General features: G+C 41.9%; 1 protein-coding gene across 1 annotated transcript; it reads left to right on the top strand.

The window, feature by feature from the left end:
* Positions 1–5,339: 5,339 nt before the first annotated feature.
* gata2b (GATA binding protein 2b) lies at positions 5,340–15,462 on the top strand. Its single transcript, XM_076757207.1, has 6 exons — positions 5,340–5,535; positions 5,796–6,215; positions 6,907–7,494; positions 9,162–9,307; positions 12,186–12,311; positions 13,305–15,462. The coding sequence occupies exons 2-6, from the start codon at positions 5,990–5,992 to the stop codon at positions 13,587–13,589; spliced, it is 1,371 nt and encodes a 456-aa protein (XP_076613322.1). The 5' UTR covers positions 5,340–5,535; positions 5,796–5,989; the 3' UTR covers positions 13,590–15,462.
* The last annotated feature ends 8,387 nt before the right edge of the window (positions 15,463–23,849 follow it).

Here is a 23,849-nt window from a genome sequence, read left to right as displayed (position 1 = left end):
ATGTTTCTGAATGAGTTTACTCATCAAATCAAATTCCAAGAAAAAGAATGCATAAGCAATAATGAAACATGAAATCAATCGAAACAATTTAATGGAAATGAAGGTGAATTGTATCAATGAAAATTATTTAGGACATAAAATGAGTTTTAAATAAAAAATAAGCCACATTAAAAGTTACATTAAATCAAACTAAAAATTCAATTCAATTTTTAACACCAAAAATCTTAAATCAAATTTCATTTTAAATAAAGTGTATATTTAATGAAAATGTCACTTAACTGAAACTTTCAATCGAATTACACTTTTAGTTCAGTTGAATTTCATCGGCTTGTTTGTCGACTGAACAAATCTTCCTCCTTTGATGGCGTAATTCCAGATTTATTCTAATCTATCACTGGCTGTGAAATCAGCTTTATTTATGTCATTTGGTTATTATTTTCAGTGTGTAAATGTCAAACAAATGTGGCTGTGAAGGACACGTGTTTGCTTTGAGGAGTCATTGTCACAGGCAGCTGAGTTCAGACGGTGCAGAGTTGTGCAAACTATCACCTCTGCTGCTTTTTGGATTGTTCTGATTTGTCTGTGCGCTGATTTGATGAACTCACGGCCATCAAAATAGACTTTCAAGAGTTCACTGTTGTATGATTCTTCACATCATTACTAACTGCGAGCAGGTTTTAGTGACTCTGTGGTGCCTCCGGCTTCTCTCCACAGCTCAAATGCCTCGTCAATGACTCAGACCAAACACTCACAGTGGGACTCTGAGAGTTAGGAATGACACGCCCCTCATTTTTAGGACTTTCTCCTGACTCTGCCAGTTAGCTGATGTGAATCCAGATTATAAGACTGCTCCACCAGATATTCTCAAATCTTTGGATATGCAGCAACAATCACAGGGCTGCACATACCTGCATACCACTGATGAGGTATTTTATCATCTCATCTTTGTTTTAGTCTCTTGAGTCAAGAGAAAACAATGTTTGGCTCAATAAAATGAAGTCTGCTTTTAGATGAATACGACTCAAGTGTAAGAGGAGAGTATGATTATAGTGTGCAGAGATGGTTAAATCACTGTTTCCCACAAACACATATAGGCCCTCACCAGAATATTAAAGGCAAATTCAGGGAGGTTTGTCGTCTGCTGTGGGAGGTGTGCATCTATCAAAGCGTGTCAGCAAAGGTCATCGCACTGGTTTAACTATAGATAGTATGAAAAAATGGGAAATGCTCTGTCACCGTAGGGGGAAGGAGGAGGAAGAGGAGGAGGAGCACTCCTGGTTGGCTTGACTTTATGTTTGACCTTTTCGGGAAGGAGAACTAATCCTTGAATATAATAGACTGTAAGATATGGAAAATGACTGTGCTGTTATCTGCGTTACCCTGGAGACCATCAGCAGCACCCAGGGCTGCTGCAGCTGCCAAGTTATTAAGCATCCAGTTTGTATATAATGGAAAAATACCTTTTCTGCCATCACTGGTCACTCCCCGCACACTCATGCACAATGCTTCAACACTACGTTATATAGGCTCCTCTTCATTCTTTGTGCCGAGGAGGACGCTGACTTCATTTGTATTTTATCTTTGTGTGAGGCGCGCAATTACAGCTTTGGTGTTTGGGCAAAAAGTGTTTTTTTTTTTTTTCTTTCTTTTCAACACTGATGTCAGACATTTATTTCTAATGTGTGCCCACTGTTCAAGTGAACTTGGAAATAAAGGTTTACATGTTTTCTTTTCCCAGTTCCTTCAGTGAAATCTGGTTTATAGATGTTTTGGGGGAAATAATTACATAATGCGCAGTTAGGGTTATAACACGACTAATTAATTGACTTTGGACAAAGGCTGAATCAAATCATCTTCACTCTTTTCATTATTTGAAAAAACAACAAAGCACTGTAAGATCTAGACCATGATAAAACAAAACAAAAACAAACAAACACAAAATAAAACAAACAAACAAACAAACAAACAAACAAACAAACAAAAGGACTCCTGGTGTGTGAGTTTCAAATATCCAGTAAATCTTTTCATGGCCTGTCTGGAAACAAACCGTTTTATTCCCGTGGCTTAATACCGCTTACTGGCATTTGCTATTTGCAAAATTTCCAACACATGAAAATATTATTCAGTTTTTTCTCCCCGCGTGGAAGCGGCTGCGTCTGTTTAACTCTTATCCAGCAAAATCCAACATGAAAGAAATGAGATACCACAACAAAGAACCGGAACCTCAGATGGCTCCTGCAGATAACCTAAAAATAATGGAAAAGCGAGCTGTATTTATGCTGTCTAAATACACCGAATAAAGACTTTGCACATGCAGAACATTAAACTTGTAAATAATAGCCAACACCACGCTGCCCCCTCCTACGCAGCCCCCCTCTCTATCTATCTATCTATCATTTACACAGATCTGGTCCAGTAAATGATGCATTCCCTGCATTAGATGTATTTGTTGTGCGAGTTTGAAAAGGCGGCGATAATCTGGGAGAGAGAGATAAGAAATGCCATTTATTCCGCGGCACTTTGGAGCCTATTTCCCGGGCCGATCAGCCCCATTCTCCCCGACACCTCCAGCAGCTCGCTGATAACGATTAGGCTATTTATTATCTTCACAAAGAACAAAGATTAGCCAGCACCGATGAAAAATTACCCCGGGATGGGTTATAATCAGTGGATCCTAGCAGCATTGGATTTCTCTTTCTCTCTCTTTCAATCTGAACACACGCGCGCGCGCGCACGTGTCAATATAACGAGCTCTTAGTGCAGAAAATAATTGTTTTAATGTGTTAAAAGGAGCAGCAAAAATAATACTGCTAAAAAATAAATACATAAATAATAATAATAATAATAATAATAATAATAATAATAATAATAATAATAATAATAATAATAATAATAATAATAACCAATCATACTCCAAATTAATTGGGCTTTTAATTAAGATTAATGGACCATTAACACTAATAATACGCATAGATTTCTTGTCATTTTTTTTGCAAAAGATAGTGACATTTCAGTTTTATTTATCCTAACATTGAGGTAAAACCACTTCCTTTCAATGGGAGTCCTATAATGAGATTCTCAGAGCTGACTCGGGCTGCGACCTCTTTCTCCTGTGCTCCTGTGAGAAAAAGAGCAATAAAAAAGGGGGCGGATTGAATTAATGTCAAATCCTAAAATGGAAGTGGATGTTCGCCGCCGATAAGGTTTTATCGCCACGCCAGATCAAAAGGGCTCACACTCAAAGCATGTGTATTTCCACATTATCATGCTGATGAGCTCTAATACTGCCACACTTGTCCCTCCGGTATGTTCTGCTTTCTTCAGTCTGAACGGTGGATTTCCTCTTAATGCAGCTTGAAAAGAATCGCTGTCTCTGTAGAAATAATGACATTCAGTTCTCAACACTGCAGCCTGATTTCTCCATCTGAAGGTGCTGCTTGTGAAGTAGGACCGTGAAGGGCAGCTGATGTTTAATAATTATTTCAGTAAATATGAGATAGATAGATAGATAGATAGATAGATAGATAGATAGATAGATAGATAGATAGATAGATAGATAGATAATTATGTGAATATTACTTATTTGCGCAGTGCAGCACCTGCACCTGCGCAGGAATTTGCGCCAACGAAGGCAAATGCAAATACTGGTGTAAATTTGGAGCGTACATAATTTTACATTCCTTTCATGCGCTTCCTACATGATTTTTTTTTTCTGAGACCACTTGCATCACTCTGTCATCTGTGTCCGTCTGTCAGAATTTGCAAGTTCAGCTGCAAGTTCATTAACGAGAATAATTCGAGGCGTGTGCCGCAAAGGCCTCATATGTTCTGTTTTTGCACTTCGTAAACTGGGCATCATTGTTGACCATCATACGTTTTATTAGTTTGGTATTAATATCGGTACTTAGCCTAATATTCAGAAAGGTGTCGAACATGCCAGTGCACTTTTGCCACTTCTGCAAATCAGTCTGTGTCTGGACCTGTTGGATTTCCAAATTTACCACACTCATGAACTACAAAACCAACCACCCAGAAAAGTGTCGCACGTGGTGGACAGCCTCTCTCTCTGTCTCTTTCTTTTTTCATGCATAAACTGCACTGACTGCAGGCCGCTTTACGGCAATGCGTTTTCTTGAGAGTTGAAAAAGAAATTCCTCATTGAGGACTTTTGATTCGTCTAATCTAATCTAATCTAATCTAATCTAATCTAATCTAATCTGCAGTCTGTAGTCTGTAGTCCACACTGGCGATAGTTGGCCATGCAGCGCGTGGTGGCCTGTTCTTCGAAATCACAGCAGGTCAGGAGGATGTACTTGATGTATTATTAATGTTGCCACAGTGTAAATATCAGTTGCAGTGTCCTTCCTAGAGTTCATCCGCTGGGACTGCAGCAGACTCCGGGCAACCCCCCCGCTCTTTGAGTGTGTGTGTGTGTGTGTGTGTGTGTGTGTGTGTGTGTGTGTGTGTGTGTGTGTGTGTGTGTGTGTTAGAAAAAGTTCATGTCCTGATTCTGTTTTTTTTTCTTCTTCACTAAAATGCACTGACGTCAGGAAACGGCGTCAAGCAGGCGGCAGTGTCGGCCGACCGGGGCTGCACGCGCTCCCTCTCCAGTTATTGTTTGTCAATCATGCGCGCGAGAGAGCGAGAGAGAGAGAGAGAGAGAGAGAGAGAGAGAGAGAGAGAGAGAGAGAGAGAGAGAGATTGCCGCAAATGTAGCCTGAACTTGTATCAATTAAACGACCAGTCACAGACCAGGAATCCAGTTTCTTCATTTAAATATGAAATAAATTTGTGAATAATTAAAGATCTCCGGTGGTGAATTTATCTGATCACATTTCTTAAAACCGAACACGTCTGTGCACATTAAAACTCCTACATATGACTGTTTTCTGAGGGCTGCACATCTCAAAGACACTGTGTCACATCTGCTTCACTGCTCAAGGTTTCCTGTAAGCACGAGATGAACAGCAGTGAGTGTGACCGCTGCTCGTGTGTCCAGACACTCTGGATGCAAATCAAAAAGATGCAGTAAGACTGAAAGACGCTCCTGACGTGTAGTCCTAGCTCCACTTCTCTCTACTTGTGTGTCAGGAACAATTTTATTAAAAATGTTGAAATGACATCATTATTCCTCATTTGTCTGCATGCTGAGTCCTTATGAAAAGGTTGTCACAGACCAAAAGGCTTAAAAAATAATGCGTACTCTTTTTAAATTGCTATATTAAACATAAACTAGCAGCCATAAGAATGTTAGAATAATATCTTAGTGATTTTCTGGTCTGGAGAACCGCCTCTGAGCTTTTGTTGAGGTGCTGTGCAATTGGCTGAGTCAAAGCTTTAATGGAGACTCCGCCTCTGAGGCTGACGAGCCTGGCCCCGCGCTGTCAGCCACAGTTAGACGTGTTGCTTTAAGTCCCGGTGGACGGAGTTTACTCTGACAGACACCAGCCAACCTGGAGAGGACCCACAGCAGCTAAAAGGGACACTTTTCCAAAGAGATGATCGGACGCTGTGGATAAAATAATACTGGTAGAGGTACGGCGTGTTTATTTTCTTGTCATGTTGACTAAAGCATCGCCCGAGTTCTGAGTGAAAATGCGTATTGGGCAGTGGGTCTGTAATAAGAGAGTGATGTGGTAGTGAATATGGTGGGTGGAGATGATTTTTTTTTTTTTTTTTAAGTTGCATCACTGCATGCACCACATGAGATCTGCATTTAGAGAACTGATTAAAGCAGCAGGCTGCATAACACCCCCGCCTTTAAAATATTAACATCTGATGTTTGCTGGTTGCAGGTTTCCAGTGTCAAACTCGACTCGCTCTCCAGGGGAAGAGAGGAATTTAAGTCAGAGGAAGAAAAGCAGAGCGTTTGTCCTCCACTGTGAATGGACTCAGTGAGGATCTCGTAAAGGACAAGTATTTCTGACCACCCCGTGCCCCCTCCTTGGATATTCCTTGACTCTATAAAGCGCTACAGAGAGCCACAGAGATGGATGTGGCGGCTGATCAGCCCCGCTGGATGCATCACCACGCCGTGCTGAACGGACAACACCCGGACTCTCACCACCCCGGGCTGGGGCACAACTACATGGAGCCCACGGCGCAGCTCCTGCCTCCGGATGAGGTGGATGTTTTCTTTAATCACCTGGACTCGCAGGGAAACCCGTACTACCACAACTCTGCCAGGGCCAGAGTGTCGTACAGCCAAGCGCACGGTAAGATGGAGCGACGCACACAGCGGTGCAACTTTAGCCGATGCATTCAAGACAGAAACTCATGACTGACTGTATGGTATGGGTGAAGGATGTGTTTTCTCTATTAAAAAAAAAAAAAAAAAGAAAAAGAAAAAAAGAAAAGACAAAAGACAAAAGAAAAAAAAACAACAACTTGTATTTCTTACGATAACATTCAGGCCATTGCATCTATTTTATCAAAATCTTGAACACCAGACGTGCGTCTGACAGTTTCTGCTGTTTGAAACGTTTAAAAACATGTGAATTATTTTCTGGCTTTATGCATAAATACTTTGCTGGTTTATGAGTCTGATAAACTGTGGCTGGCTGTCACATTACATGAGCCTACAACGTTTGTGATTTAAAAATTTAAGTAAGACGAACACGCAAGTAAAACAAAATATCTCAAGATTGAAATAGGGACATAACTCAGGAAATGTATAAAATGTATAAATGTATATTTTAGTTCTGGAAATACTGTTTTAATTGAGTGAATTTAGGCTGCTTTGTTTACACGTTGAAATCAGGCCAGTGTGTCCAGTGAATCAACAAGTCTCGCTTATTTTTGCAAGCAACCTTTGGTGCCACAGGAATCACACACAGCCCCACTGAACGCTCAACCAGCCTGCCACCATTTCCATAATTAATAATGAATTTCTGTGTTATTTCACAGCTCGTCTGACGGGGACTCAGGTCTGCCGGCCTCATCTCATCCACAGCCCGGGGATTTCATGGCTGGACGGAGGGAAAGCAGCCCTGTCGGCTCACCACCACAACGCCTGGGCCGTCAGCCCCTTCAGCAAGCCCAGCCTGCACCACCACGGCTCCGCGTCCCCCGGCGGCCTCTCCGCCGTCTACCCGTGCAGCAGCAACTCAAACACGGTCTCCGCGTCTTCGTTAACGCCGCCGTCCCACTCCAGCCCGCATCTGTACACTTTCCCCCCTACGCCACCAAAGGACGTATCACCGGACCCGGGGGCCGCATCTCCCTCCGCCACCAGAATGGACGAGAAGGAATCTATCAAATACCAAGTGTCGTTACCGGAGGGCATGAAGATGGAGGGCTCCAGTCCGCTGAGGAGCAGCCTGGCCTCCATGAGCGCGCAGACCCCCTCCACCCACCATCCCATACCGACGTATCCAACATACTCCCTCCCAGCGGCGCATGAGTACGGCGGCAGCCTGTTTCACCCGGGCAGCCTGCTGGGAACATCATCCAGCTTCACCCACAAGAACAAAGGCAAGACACGGTCCTGCACCGGTGAGTCCAAAGCAAACACAGACCAGGCCCAGAATAAAACAAGAGAAATGAAACGTGAAAATATTCAGACAATGTTTGGACGAAGGTAGTTACTTCCACAGTAACTGAATACACGCTCACACTGTCCCGTGGCTCTCTGCTGTGGATAATATGTGTTTATCTGTGGTACAAAGATATGTTTGTTTGTTTTCTACCTGTGCAGCTTTGAAGCGTTTTTTTAAATGCCACGTTTATAATTCATACATTACTCTGTTAATATTCCTATAAGAGGATTATTTCACGATCACCTGTTACATAACGTACACACTCACACACAATTATTAAAATCGAAGTCGTTTATGAATCCCAGCTGTGAGATTAATATAACACAACTCCTCCAAATAATCAAAGAACATAATTTAAAAAGCCACTAAAAACAAAAACCTTAACGAGAAACGTATTCTTATTATTTTACAAATGCAGCCTGCAGGACAGATATTCTCCTGTTATATTAACAGATTTAGTGTTTAAAATTACAGCAGCTTGTAAAAACCATTTGATACGATCCAAATGTAACCAGATTTGATTTACTCTGGATGACTTTAAACGCGTCCAGCCCGCTGAAATGTGCAGACTGTGATTTGAGCATCAGGATTGTTTATAATTCCGGAAATGAATGAGCAGAGTGATAACAAATAATAAAACATTTTTCGGTAAATGCTTTTAGAGGCCTGAGCCCGCACTCGACAGTCCTCCAACAACAGAGCGATTTTGATAATCCCCTTTTGTTAACCGTGACTCTGTAATTAGGCCTGATCTGGCTGCAGCAGCGCACTGAACTGGATCCAGCCCAGAGGTGTGAAAGGGAGATCCGCGGGCGCACAGAGCCAAAACCTCAGCATTTAGGCTAGGAGTCGCTTCTCTGTTACATATGACATTAATACGTTGTCCTGATTGTTATTTGATTACAGAGCAGAGACTCCCAGCTGGAGCCTGATTGTGTTCGTTAACAGTGGAGGGTGACCTAAATGAATAACTTGTTATCAAATAAATCTTAATGGCTGCAAAATGTATTCTAATGACTTTATTAAAGCCCTAGGTTATATGACACTGGCTTTTATGATGAAGTTAAAACTTCACATTACATTTTTATGTAAAATGTACCTAAACTTTGCTTTCTTTAATGATTGTTGTTTGCCTCACGAGCATGGACGGTTCAACTCTAGTTTATTTTGTGAAGTGGGATTAAAGGCTCTGCTTTTAAAAAATAAAATATTCTTCACCATCATGCTGCTTAACAGGAAACTAAAGCATTGGTGTTGAACTGATGGAACAAAGGGAATTAAATTTACTAAAGACTGGCTGTAAAGGAGTCACTTTATATGCTGCTGCATGCACACAGTTTCTTTCTCTTTACCCTCACAAACTAAAGGAGCAATGGGTGAAATCGTGAAGTACAACATGCACTTTAATCAGTAATTGAACGTGTTTTTTGTGGAAAGGCATTGCTCACAGCTTGACAGAAAAAAAAAAAATCTGACATGGGCACACAGATGAATCCAGAAAAGCACCAGAATATGTACAAATTTTGCACTTTGGTGACCAGAAACATCATAGATCAACAAGCAGGGAGGGATTTGCATTCCAGCTATAAAATTTCACAAATGTGACTGTGTGTTCTTCATCAGAGGGCCGTGAGTGTGTAAACTGTGGCGCCACCTCCACACCTCTGTGGAGACGTGACAGCACCGGACACTACCTGTGCAACGCCTGCGGGCTGTACCACAAGATGAACGGCCAGAACAGACCACTCATCAAACCCAAACGCAGGCTGGTGAGTCCCCTCGCTGTATATGAGAGATACTGAACAAGTCCGTGTGTGTGTGTGTGTGTGTGTGTTTGTGTGTGTGTGTGTGTATGTGGAGGACGCAGTAAATAAAATGAGTGTAAGATGGAGGGAGAGAGGGGGAGGAGGTACAATTCCAGGAAAGTTATATTTTCCCAATCAGTTTCCGGGAATTGTGTTTCTCGCTCACCTCTTGCTCCTTCAGCTCGGGCTGTTAGCAGAGTGGGACTATCTGTGTTGTTTCTCTTATCATTATTACTCCTACTTGTGATACTGTCATGGATAGCAGGCCACAACCTCATCCCTCATGACAGCACGGGGCCTCGCTGACACTGTATGGCTCATAATGCTGCTGTGTTTTTTGAAATTTTTCAGGCTGGGTTTGTTTTTATTTTGACATGTGGGCAGCAGAGCATCACCATCCGGTGAAAAACACTTGTCTCCAAGTTTGGTGATTTTGAATTGTTCAAGTGAACTGAAGGATTAAGTGTTCCTTTGTGGGTTGAGAAAACTCTGCTTCATCTTAAGATATAATAAGCCATTAAAAAGCAATTGGATTATGGGAAAATGCTTTGTCACAAAGCTGGAAACCGGGCTGTTTTCATAGCTCATGAAAAGCTGACATTTCGGAGATAACACGGCATTCAAAGGACAGTGAGAATCTGTCTCTGTGTAAAGGGGACACAGCAGCTTTGGAGTTGATTAAAGTTAGATATTTCCCTTCATGACCTGCTTCAAACATCAGAGTTTCTGAGTGGATCAGAAAAACCCAGGCAGCCCCAACTTCATGTCACGCTCATCCTGCAAAACTTTTAAACTGTTTAAACACATGGGCCATTGTTCAGAAATGCAGTACAGTCAGGGGAGTCACAGTTTTAAAGGGTGAGATTTAATTTTCATAAAAATGCTTGAAAGCCAAGCATCAAGTTTGCTATAAACTCTTTAAAAAATACTAGATGGCACGACCATTTTGACAGTTTTCCAACTTTGGCTGCTAAAATAATAATTTTGAAAATAATTATTCCCATTAAATGGTAATTTCCTAATAATTTCTAAATAAAGCAATGTATTTGGAGCCTCGGTGTATTCATGTGGCACCAGCTGTGTGTGCTGTGGTGTGGTGTGGTGCAGCAGGAGGCAGTTGCTGAAATGAAGACAGTATTTGCAGAGTCAGCAGACTCTGCTCATTAAGTCAGCAGCAGCCTCATCAACAGCCATCAGACTAAAACCACTGCTAGTGGACACGGCTTCAAATTGTTTTATTTTGAAGGAACCCTGGACGAAGACAGCAGACCTAAAAGTAGGATTTGTTCCAATGAAAGCAGCATTTCTGCAACGAAAGAAGCATCATTTATATTCATATGAAAATGGAACTAAAGTGCGCAAGATCACACTCAATGAAGGGGGAGAAAAAAAGGTAAATCGAGAAAAGGCACAGGTGAGCAACGTAGGACTAGTTTATCCCTAAAGAAATTAGAATCAACCATAATGATTAGATTCAGATAAAAAGTCTTTTCTATTCACCTGATCAGGTCTCTTGTTGAAGCGTGTTGCAAGTCTACATCGCTGCGACCAACAGGTCTAAATCTACCCGATACTGACCCGCAGAGCAAACATCTGTCTGCTTCACACAAAATATACGAGCAGTCCTGTCTGCGTCTCTCTGCCATAATAGCGCACAGAGCCGTATGTCAAGCCTGGTTTCCGCACGGCTCGGCCGGGGATCGCAGCGCTCCGGAGCGCCTGTGTTCAGCGGCAGCAGCAGCCTTCCAGTTGTTTCCTATCCGGATATCTGACCGCTCCAGATAAAGCAGCGGGGCCAGCGCCTGTTTCCTCCCGCGGCCTCCTAACTATAGGACTCAGACCTCATTTCATAGTGGTCAAGCTCTCCGGCCATGAGAGAGAAAGTAAAACAGATGTGAAAAAAAAGAGAGGATTGGGAAAGTTATGGAAGCTGATGTAACAGAGCACGAACCATGGGCACTGCTGTCCTGACCTTTAGAGTATTAATATAAAAAATATATTACAGAAAACAGTTCATGTTTTGTTAGATAACACATTAATTAGAACATTGTGACTGCGGGTGTAGATTAATGCGTGGACTTCCTGTAGTGGAATTAGACCTTACTCTGTTAAAGCATGAAATAGGGAGGTGTGAGGTGTCCATCAGGATGAGACTCTGGCTGTCAGGGCATCATTATCAGCCAGAGACACAGACACAGACAGGGCACATGTGGATTGACCGTTTCTAATAACACCTTTACTGAATAAAAACGACTTTCCTCATGTGACATCTTGTTTATGAATTTTCATTTGAAACCTGCTGTCAGAGCATTGAGGAGGTAACTTCCACAAACTGAATGTCTACAAATATGTCACCAAGAGCTGCGATCATTGGTTGATTTGATCGATTTGCCACTGGACATAAAATTAATGGGCAAAAATTGTGTCAATCAATTATGTGTTTAAGTCAGGTTTTAAGCAAAAAAAAAAAAGACAAATATTTAGTGGTTCCAGCCTCTCAGATGTGAATATTTTCTGTTTTTCTTATTCTTCCTTGAGAGTAAACTGAATATTCAGGTTTTGAACTGTCGGCTAAACAAAGCAGGACATTTGAAACTGTCCTCGTGGCCTCTGGGAACATGATGTGTACGTTCTATAAAGCAAATCATTAATCTATTGATGAGAAAATAATCTGTGGATTAATCAATAATGAAAGTAATCATCAGTTGTGGCCTTTGTGTCATGAAACCGTTCAGCCAACTCTGAAATATATTCTGAAATACATTCTTAAACTGACCTGTGTCCTCTGTCTGTGCTGTTAAGCTCTAATTAGATCTTAATTAATTTATATTTTTTCCCACAGTCTGCTGCCAGACGAGCAGGCACCTGTTGTGCTAACTGCCAGACGACCACCACCACACTCTGGCGGCGCAATGCAAACGGAGACCCGGTGTGCAATGCCTGCGGCCTCTACTATAAATTGCATAACGTAAGTCTTTGGCTGCTGGGCCTGCACAAAGACGGCAGGGTCAAGTAGACGGGAAGTAGGCAGGCGAGTTACACTGATTCTTGAGGGATAAGAGGGGCAGAAACGAGAGCAAGGAGAGAGAGAGTGAAGGTTGTTTTACTCTCAGACACTGTTGGACTCATTGCTGTTTTCTTTCTTTGTGCTTTATTGTTTCCATGGTAGGCATAATCCTCTTGAGAGACACAATGGTGGGACTGTTGTTGAGTGGGACTGCCATAAGGCCAGTCTCCTTATGAATAGCATTAAGACTGGAGACATCAACATAGGGATGTATATTTTTGAAAGGTCAATCGGATGATACTCTATATTTTCCTTATTGTCAACAAATCCTATGAAAAGACAAAAACCAACAATTAATTGATCAACAAGTACTGTCTGTGAAGCCAGAGCCTGATACAGCTCATTCCTCTGTGCCATAGAGCTCCATTGTTTTCCAAAAACAGTTAAAAACACATCAGGGAGCCACACAATTCCACATCCACTGCTAAGAAATACTGACAAGAGCACAAAGCGTATTAATCCGCAGCTGAAAATAGTCCCCAACAAAAGCATTATTCACTCCTCTTTGAATAACCTTTGGTCCAAACTACAGTGCCCAGCTGTTTTAGGAAACTATCATCCTTTTTTAAAGAAATGAAAATATATACTGTGAATTCATTATTAAAGATTTATATCCTTCGGCAGAAGCAGTGGGCTTGGGGCTGAGTGCAGTGAGTGACAGGATGAGGAAGTAGGAAAGTATTACGTGATGGATGAATGCATAGTTGGGTTTGGTCTTTTCTTGACAACAAAAATATAGAATATTTCTAGTCTGAACCTTGAAGGACTTGCCAAACTCAACAGAAGATATCCCATGTCTAAAAATGTTTTTGATCACATTTTCCTAAAACACATAACTTTCCCTCCAAACTTAAACCAAATCAGTCACCTCCTCCCTTCTCCCTCTCCACACAGGTGAACCGACCTCTGACCATGAAAAAGGAGGGAATACAGACACGCAACCGAAAAATGTCCAACAAATCCAAAAAGAGCAAGCGGTGCAGCGATAGCTACGAGGAGTTTTCCAAAAGCCTGCACGACAAGACCTCTCCCTTCAGTGCCGCCTCTCTGGCCGGACCTATGTCCATGGGCCACTTGGGGCCTTTCAGCCATGCTGGACACATGCTTCCCACGCCCACGCCCATACACCCTTCCTTTGGGCACCCGCACCATTCTAACATGGTGACGGCCATGGGCTGAGAGGGAGAGGAGAGGGGTTAACATGTAGGAATGCTGGGGAACCTGAGAAGGTTGCATTGAGCGGGGATGAGGGTCTCATAGAGGACAGTGTGTACAATGTTACAGACACAGTTTGTGGTGTCTTCATCTTTGATTGTCTCTTGATTGATTACGCCAACAGTACGTTGGAGAACAGATGTATCATGGGAGGAAAGGACATTTTTTACTCCTAATCTACAGGTACATATTTTGATGGAGGAAGATATCCTGCTTCCTGCCAGCCAGGCACACACATGTAAACACAAAAATGTCATTGCACCTCATAGTTTTATCCCCACTGACAGCCTGACTGACTGCAGTGTGGCTCAGTATGTGCCGAACAGGTTTAGAGTAACTGTGAATATTGTAAATGTATGAGACTGAGGGGGACAAGCCTTCAACAACATTAAATGAAAATATGCTGGATTCTTTTTTTTTTCTTTGCTCATGGACAATTTTAAAGGAATTTTCACAAAAGAAACAAGCCAACAAAAAAGGTTTATGAATCCTAATTTGACACTGTTTATTATGATTATTGTTATTATAATTATTATTGTTATTCAGATAATTTATTTTCACTGCCTTGTCTTCTTTTACTATATCACCTGAATCATAATATGGATACTGTTATCCCAGTTATGAATATATTTTTAGCTGAAGCGCTTTCTCTGAGCTGGTCAACATTTATACTCGTAAGAAATAAAGAGATCAAGTTCATTATCCCATCTGCTCCTTCTATTCAATATCCACTATTGAATGTTTAAGCCTTCATAATAGGAACAGATACAGAAATGAATATGGCTAATCGTGCTGTTCTCTGAGCCATACAGGGACAGGGTACCATGTTGAACTTGAGAAACAAAAAATTGTATGTCTTATAGATACAAATGTCTGTCTCCATTAAAGCACTATTAAATGTTTAATTAATACAATTAAAAGCTGCAGTGTCAGTCACACCTATTTGTTTATTTGTAACATTATAACAGCTATCTTAGGTTTATCTTCTGTGCATCAAATGCTCTGTAGCTTTCTATACGTCCCTGTTCCTCTTTGGAGTGACAGATTAAAGGAATAGTTCAACATTTTGGGAAATATTCTTACACACTCTCTTACCAAGAGTTAGATGAAAAGATCTAACTGTCTGTTCATTAACATGAAGCTACAGCCACAGGCCTGTTAGCTTAGCTTAGCATAGAGACAGGAAACAGGGAAACAGCAAGTCTGGCTGTGTATAAAAGTAACAAAATCCAACAACCAACATAACTTCCTTCCAGTAATTTCCTGAAGACCCAGAAGTTACTGCACCAGGCCAAGAAATAAAACCACATTGTGTCATTTCTGACACTGTTATTTGTGTGGATGAAACCAACAAGCATTTCCTTAACCTTTGGAAAGAGGCCAGTTGTGCCCTGGCTGGCTGTTTCCATTTGTTGTGCTAAGCTAAGCTAACTGCCTGCTGGCTGTAGCTCCAAACTTACATGAGCATAGCATCAAGCCTTTCATTGAAATCTCAGCAAGAAAGAAAGTGTATTTTCCAAAATGTCATACTACTCCGTTAAAAGAGGGTTTTTTTGTTTTTTTGTTTTTGGGTATCAGCAACTTTACTTTCCCAAACCTGCTCCAAAGGTGGTGCCATTGTCAGCATGTGAGGGACATCCTTACAGCTGAAGAAATGGTAAAATACTATGTATAGTACAACTTTCTATTAGCCTCTATATCGCGACTTTTGATCAACATGTTTAACATCCTGCCAGTGTCAGAGAATCCATGCTTACTATTTGCCACCTGTCACAAACAGCTGGAAATCCAGCAGCCATTGCAAACTGTTGATAATAAAGAAATCATATAAACTTGCAGTGATGACTGAGAAAAATTATTTCCCTTGGGATTCTGCAAACTTAAACATTGATAAGACAAAGACAAACACTATAACATCTTCCCCACATGCTGTGGTAGTCACAGCATATATCAAACTTAATCTGACCAGGGAAAGGAGCAGCTTTAAAACACTCATCAAAACCTCCTTGAGCTGCACAATAAGTCATCCCCTTCCAGGACAACCTTTGCAGTCATTCTCAACAGTAAAGTATTGATGCGTTCAAGTTATCCCTCTAACCCTTGTTGACATGAACGACCACTTTCTAATAAAAAGGTTGCTCCACTGAGCAGTGGAGATAAGTGCTGTTGAAATCACTGGAAGCCTGCATAGCAACCCTTTTAAGAAGCGCAACATAATTTGGGAATGGATAAGCAGTAATGTAAACCACACAGTTGATGAGAAATGAGGTAAAAACATGCAGCAACAATCTCAAATTGTTTCAGTCTGGTCTCATGATGCATATTTGAGGAGGATGCTGCTGTCCCGAGGCCATGGCGGTGAGCCTTGAGATGACACACAGTTAAAGGTCAACCCAAGTGCAGCATGCAGCCTCCTCAAGACTTCCCTGACCTCTCACCCTGGAAGCACTTACTCTGTCATTCTTCCAGGCCCTCCCATGCTGCACTCAGACTTATTCACAGACCCTTTTAAAATGTCACATCCTCACTGAAAATATGAGCAAAAGAAACAAGACTTTGCTCATAAAGAGGAGATAAAAAAGCAGTCAAGCAGCAAGCGTAAAGTCCTCTGGAGGTGAGCCTCTCTGAGGACCTTGGTGGAGGAGGAGTTTGGGGACTGGGTGGGCATCCTAAATCAGCTCACCAGTGAGATTTTTACTGTAGATCCCACCTCCTTAGACCATTTGTTTTTCTACCAAACTCAATTAGTGGAGTCAAAAACAAGGCCAGAAGTGACTTCAGAGGAGTGAGTTAGCAGAGAGATGGTGATAAAGGAGATGAAAGAGGAAGGAGCAGAGCTTTATCCAGTTCAGAGCTCTAATAATGACGAAGGGAGGGGGCACGGTGACCGAAAAACAACTCATCCACATGACATCTGGATCCTCAGATGGCAACGTTAAGAGCTTCTACTCAACTAAAAGACAGCGGATAGCGAAAACACGACTGAAAACAAGTTAAGAAGTTGTATTTTAGCACCATTTTTAGAGTCTCTGTCTGCCCTCAATCGTAGAAAACGAACAAATGAGGAAAATCTGATCCCTGTAAATTGGAATAAAGCATGCGAGATGCAAGTGATCTTACCGCAGAGATCCTTGTTTCCCTTGTATCACAGCAGTCATTCTGTTGGACAATCAAATTCACATGTGAGAGTACTCTGTGTTGATTAACTGTTTCCTGTTGACGGTTGTGCAATAAAGGCCTGACTCTGCTAAGAGTGTGAAAATGTCATGAATCACTTTCAATGCAGGCTGTTGTGTTCAGAGATTGAGTCATGCCAGAGGTTCTGGGAGGGTAATTTGCAAAATTGTCCCTTCATAAAAAAAAAATTGGAATAATCCATTTTTCTACGTTGCTGTGATCATGAGCTGCTGATCAAATGCAGAATAAATTACAGGAGTGACGACGAGTGATACATGTTAATGTACACTCTGATTATTTTTCTCCAAACATAATGACACATTCTCATCCAGAGTAAAAACATTTTCTCAGTCAACAGTGACCATGTATTTCTAAGTAACTTCAATTATTGAAGAATTTAAACTCGTTCTTTAAAATAAGAGATACGTTGCAAAGGTGACCAATTGGAGAATTTCAGGAAATTGATTGTGAAGACATATGATGATGTATATTGGCTGTTAGGCTCTGCTGTTAAATACAGTTTGTTACTGTGGACTGTTATATTCATAGTTTTTTAGTTCGTTGTAATTGAAATAAATTCCTTCATCATACCTTTATGGGGTTTCTTAACTGTTATGGGTGGTCCAGGAACCCCAGGCCTCTATTCAGTCCAATAACAAGTCTACTGTATCATTAAAAAATTTTTTAAAAAATTGATGATATAACAATCAGACTGTTGTCCTGCACTGTATTCTACATACTTTTGCTGAAACAAAACTGTCATCCCTATATTAACCTGAAATGACCTTTTCTAATTATCAAATTTTCAACAGCATGGACCCTCACTGGACTCCTGGAGGACCAGGGGATGTGAGATGTGTCCAGTCTGCCACAGTGGGACTCTGCTGCAATCTGGGACGAGCTTCAGTGAGATCTGGGTTTGACACAGAGGTATGGTCTCTGTTGGGCCCTCAAGAGGATCGAAATGCTCAAAAACCAGAAAAAGGCAGAAAAAAAGAAATGACGCTCAGAATTACATGACAGAATCTTTCACAGAGGAGAAATAAACGATACATCACTGACAAAACGTCCGTATCAGAGACACACTGTCACTGAGTCTCAACATGAGTGTGGATATGGAGAGTTCTAGTTTCCATCAACGTACAGCACGGAGACTCTTATGAGGATATCATTACGTAGACCTTACAAAGTCAGATAAAGCTTCCTCCAGACAGGAACAAAACAAAACCGGAAGAGGAAGATTTACAGGAAAAACGATGAAATAGGGGAGCAATCTGGACGCATGTGTCCCCATGTTACTACACTGGAAGAGGGATGCACATCACAGACACACACAGATGTGCACACTAACACACCATACAGGCACACACACACACTGTCAGTGCAGACTGGGCTCCACAGAAAAAGGTAAAACATGCTGACACACAGTGCATTCTCTCTGAAAAGTGGGACACCCTCCAACCACTCGATCCACAACCACTGACAAGTCCCTTTCAAACTGCTTTTCTTCTCCTGTCTGAGGCAGACAAATTCATCCCTCTTGTCTCCAAACAATCACCTCTTTTCATCTGTCGGTTGCACCAATGAAAGAAGGAGGGAGGGTCAAAGAGAGAGGGAGAGAGAAATGCATCTGCCCCACAGAGCTGCACTGTAGGCACTACCTAATGTCCTGTGTGTTAGGGCCCCTGGGACTGGGCGTCTGGGCCCCACTATCTTATGACACAGTTGACAAAAAGCCCAGGGCTCAACCCTCAGGAAATCTGAGAGGCGGGGTATGTAGGCCGGGAGGGCAGGAAGGAGGGAGGGTGGGACAAAACATCTCAGGTACGTTGCACCTACGCTGGCCCATATATGTCTAAACACCAGGGTTTGCTTGAAACAAACTAGTTTGTACAACGTGTCAAGACCACGTCAGGAGGCCACAGTGTTGGTACTTGATCCAAACAGCCATTTGAAGGCAGGGCTAAAAGCCTGCTACCACAAGTTTCCATCCAAATACAGGGCAACTTCTAATTAAATTTCCAAAGAAAATGGGACTGCATGTGCACTTCCATCCACTACTCTTATGCAAACGATAGGAGTCGGTGGCGCTAATTCTCCAGTCGGGTGTAATCAAACCATTGCAGAAGGAGAGGAAGCAAGGAGATGATGTAATTGGAAGAACATTAACAACAAAAAGAATGTGGAGAACATGATGGAAATATAGTGATATAGCCATCTGTGGATGTTTCCACAGACGTAGTGAACATTGCTGCATTTTGATTTTATTGATGCACTGACCTGCCGTTATGGGCAGATGCTGGGGGACCGGGCCACACTAAGAGAATCAGCTACATTTAGCAGTTTTGCAGCTTCCAGTAATGAAACCAGTCTAGCACTGATGTTAACATCAAGCTAGCAATTGCAGAAGGGACATGTGCAGCCACCATCAATTTCTTTCATCATCTCTCTCTCTTTTGCCAGTGCATGGTACCACAGTCATATTAGTCATATAACTTCTGTCTAAGTTGTTTTACTGAATTGTCTTCCAGCTTTTAGGTGGTTGCATTTGCCAGTATAAAGTAACAGATATTTGAGAGTAGAATAAAATGTTGCCTGAGCTGCATGTTGTCATAGCCTTGTTTGGTTAATGTCTCTGTGAATCATCTGTAATGGTTGATGTTTAATAATAATAAGCATTTAATGAATGCCTCAAAGAAGTAAAGGTAGTTATGTGAAGGATGAACAAGACTAAGCATCTAAAGCCATGCCAGCAGCTCTGTGAGGCTGTGCAAGCACAACAGTTATTTGAGATCAGTGCTACCATCAACATGCTAACATGCTCACAGCGACAATGCTAACAGAGTGATTTTTAGCAGGTGTAATGTTTACCATGTTCACCATCTTAGTTTAGGGTGTTAGCATGCTAGCATGTTAATTAGCACCAAGCACAAAGCATAGCAATGAAAAAAAATTGAAATAACTATGTGATTAATTGATTAGTCTATTGAACCAGTTATAATTAATCATTTAATCATTTTTTAAGCAAAAATGGCAAAAGTCCCATCTTCACGAACGTGAAGGTCTTCATTTTTTCATTGTCCTCTGTGATAAAACAATAAAAAAAAAAAAAGTATATATTTGGATTTTACTATTGGTCAGACTTTACATACAATTTGAAGACAAAATTATATATAATATTTAACAGGGAAGGGGTAATGTGACAATCTTGTGACTGCAAAACACCTCAGCGGTCAGATCAGCTCCTGATCAGCACCTCAGCTGGCAGGCATTCACTCCAGCAGAGGAATCTGTGTGTCACTGCACACATGTAGACACACACACCAACAATGCACTCACTGTGGACTTCGCTCATTTCCCTCATTGTGTTTCATGTGTGTGCGAGGAGATGTGACAGAGACAACAATGTGCCGCTGGTGTGCACGCATACACATACACACACACACACACACACACACACACACACACACACACACACACGCACACACACACACACACACACACACACACACACACACACACACACGGTTACCTCAGGGTCTCTGGATGCCATTGTTCCCTCAAGTTGAGGGATTTAATTGTTTTAATTACCTGTTTTATCCCACTACTATGTCACCATTTTACAGTTATCTTTCACTTTCACTGGCAGCATCCAACAGAACCATCTTCCCTTGCTGTAAACTCTGACTTCGGCTCAGAGAGTGGAGATAATCATTGCTGGGGATTTATGCTGGAGGCCAAGTGTCTGCTGTTAATGTTGTCTCTCAGCTGACCTTCCAGTGACCTGCTGAGCATACAACAGCTCAGAGCAGAGGCCCCCTCTTTGCCTGGGGACCAATTATTGGACAGAAACATAGAAAGAGAGAACAAGACAAAAACAAAAAACATGTACTGCCAAGAGAGTTGTCGTGGCACAAAATAACAATAAAACAGTTGGAAAAAGGAAGACGCGTTGAAAGCCGAACAAGGGAAGCTGTGAGAGGAATAACAGCGGGTTTGTAAAAGAAGGAAGTGTGTGCTGGGGCTTGTGTTTGATGATTTAAGTGACGGGGATGTCTCGAGCAGAGCTGAAGAGCATTAGAGGCTCAGTGTTGAACTCACAGCATACAGCTCATATGTTGCAACCCCAGCGATTTTTTTCAGCACTCACCTCCCCCCCAGCAGATCACAGCTCTGATATCTCACTCTGCACTGGAAATGTCTGCAGTCAGAACTGATCATGAGCTAAATATGCAAAACTGGACATGCATACACCCATCCACACACAAACACACACACAGAAATCCATAAAGCTTTGATTCTTCTTCATAAGAATTTGATTGCAAAGGTATCCCGATGTGCCATGCATGCTGTTATCTCTTTCTTGTTCCTCACATCTCTTTCGCCTCACTTCTCTTCACTTTTTTTTTTTTTTAATTTGAGCTGATTGCCTTTTTGACAAGTGCACATCCTATCACCCTCCACCATCAAGCTGCTTTTCATTTCCTCTCCTTTTTATTGCTTTTCTCTTTTTTTTTTTTTTCTAATTTGTGTGGTGGGCCTTTTTAACCCTTCCTCCACCCTGCAGAGCACCGGTGCGCCTGCCATGAGTTGACTCATTTACCTTGTTTATTGTTTGCTCTTTCACACAGAATTGCAAAAGCCATACACGTTATTTCATCTAACATGTTTTATCATCAAAAACATGCAGGTGGCTCTGTGTTGTCTGTGAAGAGGAGACACAACTTTCACACACTTAGGTGGGGCGAGGGAGGGAAATCGGGCCAAGAGAAACTGGAGACATGGAGAAAAAGAGGCAGTGAAAAAAGGAAAGAGAGTGACAGACATGGATCCGCCTCACCTGTGGCTTCTGCTGCTGCTTGAGTGCCGTATATAACCCAGCAGACCCCCCCTCGTCTCCTCCTGCACTACCCCACCACAACCCTCTGTCACCGTTTCCACGCGGCCTCCTTCACATCTTTAATTTCACTGCTATTGTTGCGGTGGCCACAACACCCTGTTGCATTGTCCTTTATACAGCCCTGATAAAATGAGGCTGTTTTGTCTCCTGCAGAAGAGCCATTTTCTGCAGCTGCTACAACTTAATGAGCCCGTAGACAATGTGTGTTTCCTAAACAGTTTAACACCATTAACAAGTCACTCCCTCAAACGCAGGCCTGCACACACACACGCACACACACATACACACACACACACACAAACAACTACATGCACAGACATCTGAGATCTAATGAGACCATATGAGAATAAAGATGGATCATGCACAGCAAAACATCTGCTTCTTAACCAGGTCACCTTGTCTGTTATTGATTGAAACGATTAAACAAATAAAAGTCTATTAAACTAGATGTGTCTCAGTCCACACTGGGACATTAGGAGTCCAGTATATTCAGGAGAGAAATGATTGTCACACTAAGATAAATTCAATTTGAGCAAATAAAAATCTCCTCTGTGCTCAATAAATGTACTGTTGTGCAACTGTCCCATCACTCGCTCAGATTAGAGACACAGATAGAATAAAAATAATGCCATAAAATAATCTGTGGCAACATGTTTTGGAACAAATCAACTTGATTTTTCCAAATCTTCTGCCCTCACTATGCCTGCAGGTGCACAGCAACGCAGTGAGCTAAACACACTTGCAACAATGGTAGAAAACAGCAGTTGGTCAAAGTACAGCCTGATTTATGTTCACTTAGAACGGTTTTTGTTCATATGAAGAGAAGTACTAGTTCTTTAGTGAATGGTAGGCATTTAGAGCGCAAGACTTGACATCTTAGATATGCACAATTTTACCTGAACCTTAACCTTAGGCGCTGTCAGTACCTAAACATCACCATGCAAAGACCTTAATCATGTTTCCACGAGTAGCTAGCTTGCAAAACATTGTATTGTTTCCTTCTTATGCTGATAAAAAGTTTAACTCATGAGTCATTTTGCTTCTCTCAAAATGCATATTTGCTGCTAATTAGCGGTATATAAACCTAATTTCTTAGAGACAAGTTTGGAGTGAGAGAATAAAGAGCTGGAGTTGGGGATAAGACCTCTTGCAACATTCAAATATCAGGAAGTTTTCTCCTTTCTCCCTCAATTTATCAAGCTCTCAGTGCAACTGAAGCCTTTTCACATTCCTCTCCATTCAAGTCCTTCTTTGGGTTTGTTCTCCTGACCTGCTGATGAGCGAGTTAGATAGCATCCAAACAGCCTCCCTCCACGCTGTGCCACCACACCACGACCAGAGGCGGGTGGTTGTTAGGAGACTGGTTTTAGTACAATGTTTTTACTGTGTTGCGGGCAGACCTCGACCATTGTGAGGGTCCCGGAGTCACTGTGGGCTCAGGCTTCAGCAGTTACATCAGTCTGAGCTTGGAGTCTTTGACCTTTGCAATTAGACAATCACACGCACAAAATCTAATGTCAAACTCTGACAGGACAATATACCCTCCGCTGCTGTGTGCAGAGGCACTGTGTGAGTTACAGCCACACGTCTATCATGCGAGCACAGATATTCATTTGGAGATTTTCACACAGTCATCCTGCTCGTTCTTCGGTGTAAGGAAATCCACCTCTCTCCTCTAAACTGGATCTTTTGTGAAACAAACATGATCAAACTGCTCACTTACACCCTCTTATTGTGCTTTTTATTGTCATTTAAGAAAATACTTCCTTCATGAACCACTGCCCTGGGCCACATATGAGGACAATGCTGCTCAGATTGCTGTGGCACAATCGCTGTGGATTGAGTGACGCTGTGAGGTTATTAGTCCATGTTCTGAAACCTCACCCTACTCACCTTCTCCGCTCATCTCCACCTATAAATTACACCTTGTACTGTGCTGTACTCCCATTACACCTGCATGTGAGTGCCTCAGATACCCTGTAAACTAGTGCTACTGCATATCAGACTGTCAGGACATCATGCTTCCTGTTTCTCATTCAAATTGAAGGATGTAGTCCTCTTAAACTCAATTTACATTTATGGACCTGTGCTTACTGTAATTCTGCAGCTTTTTCATGCATCTCAGATGCAAAATGCAGTACTTCATC

The sequence above is a fragment of the Chaetodon auriga genome, chromosome 2, assembly GCF_051107435.1.
Source record: "Chaetodon auriga isolate fChaAug3 chromosome 2, fChaAug3.hap1, whole genome shotgun sequence".
Taxonomy (NCBI): Eukaryota; Metazoa; Chordata; class Actinopteri; order Chaetodontiformes; family Chaetodontidae; genus Chaetodon; species Chaetodon auriga.
The sequence above is the reverse complement of the archived record's forward strand: the minus strand, read 5'-3'. Positions and strand labels throughout refer to the sequence as shown.

Excerpts from the sequence above, each read along its gene's own strand:
- gata2b (XM_076757207.1), top strand. The coding sequence starts at position 5,990 with ATGGATGTGGCGGCTGATCAGCCCCGCTGGATGCATCACCACGCCGTG. Across the intron at positions 7,495-9,161 it reads CAAGACACGGTCCTGCACCG|AGGGCCGTGAGTGTGTAAAC; the intron begins GTGAGTCCAAAG and ends GTTCTTCATCAG. Across the intron at positions 9,308-12,185 it reads TCAAACCCAAACGCAGGCTG|TCTGCTGCCAGACGAGCAGG; the intron begins GTGAGTCCCCTC and ends TTTTTCCCACAG.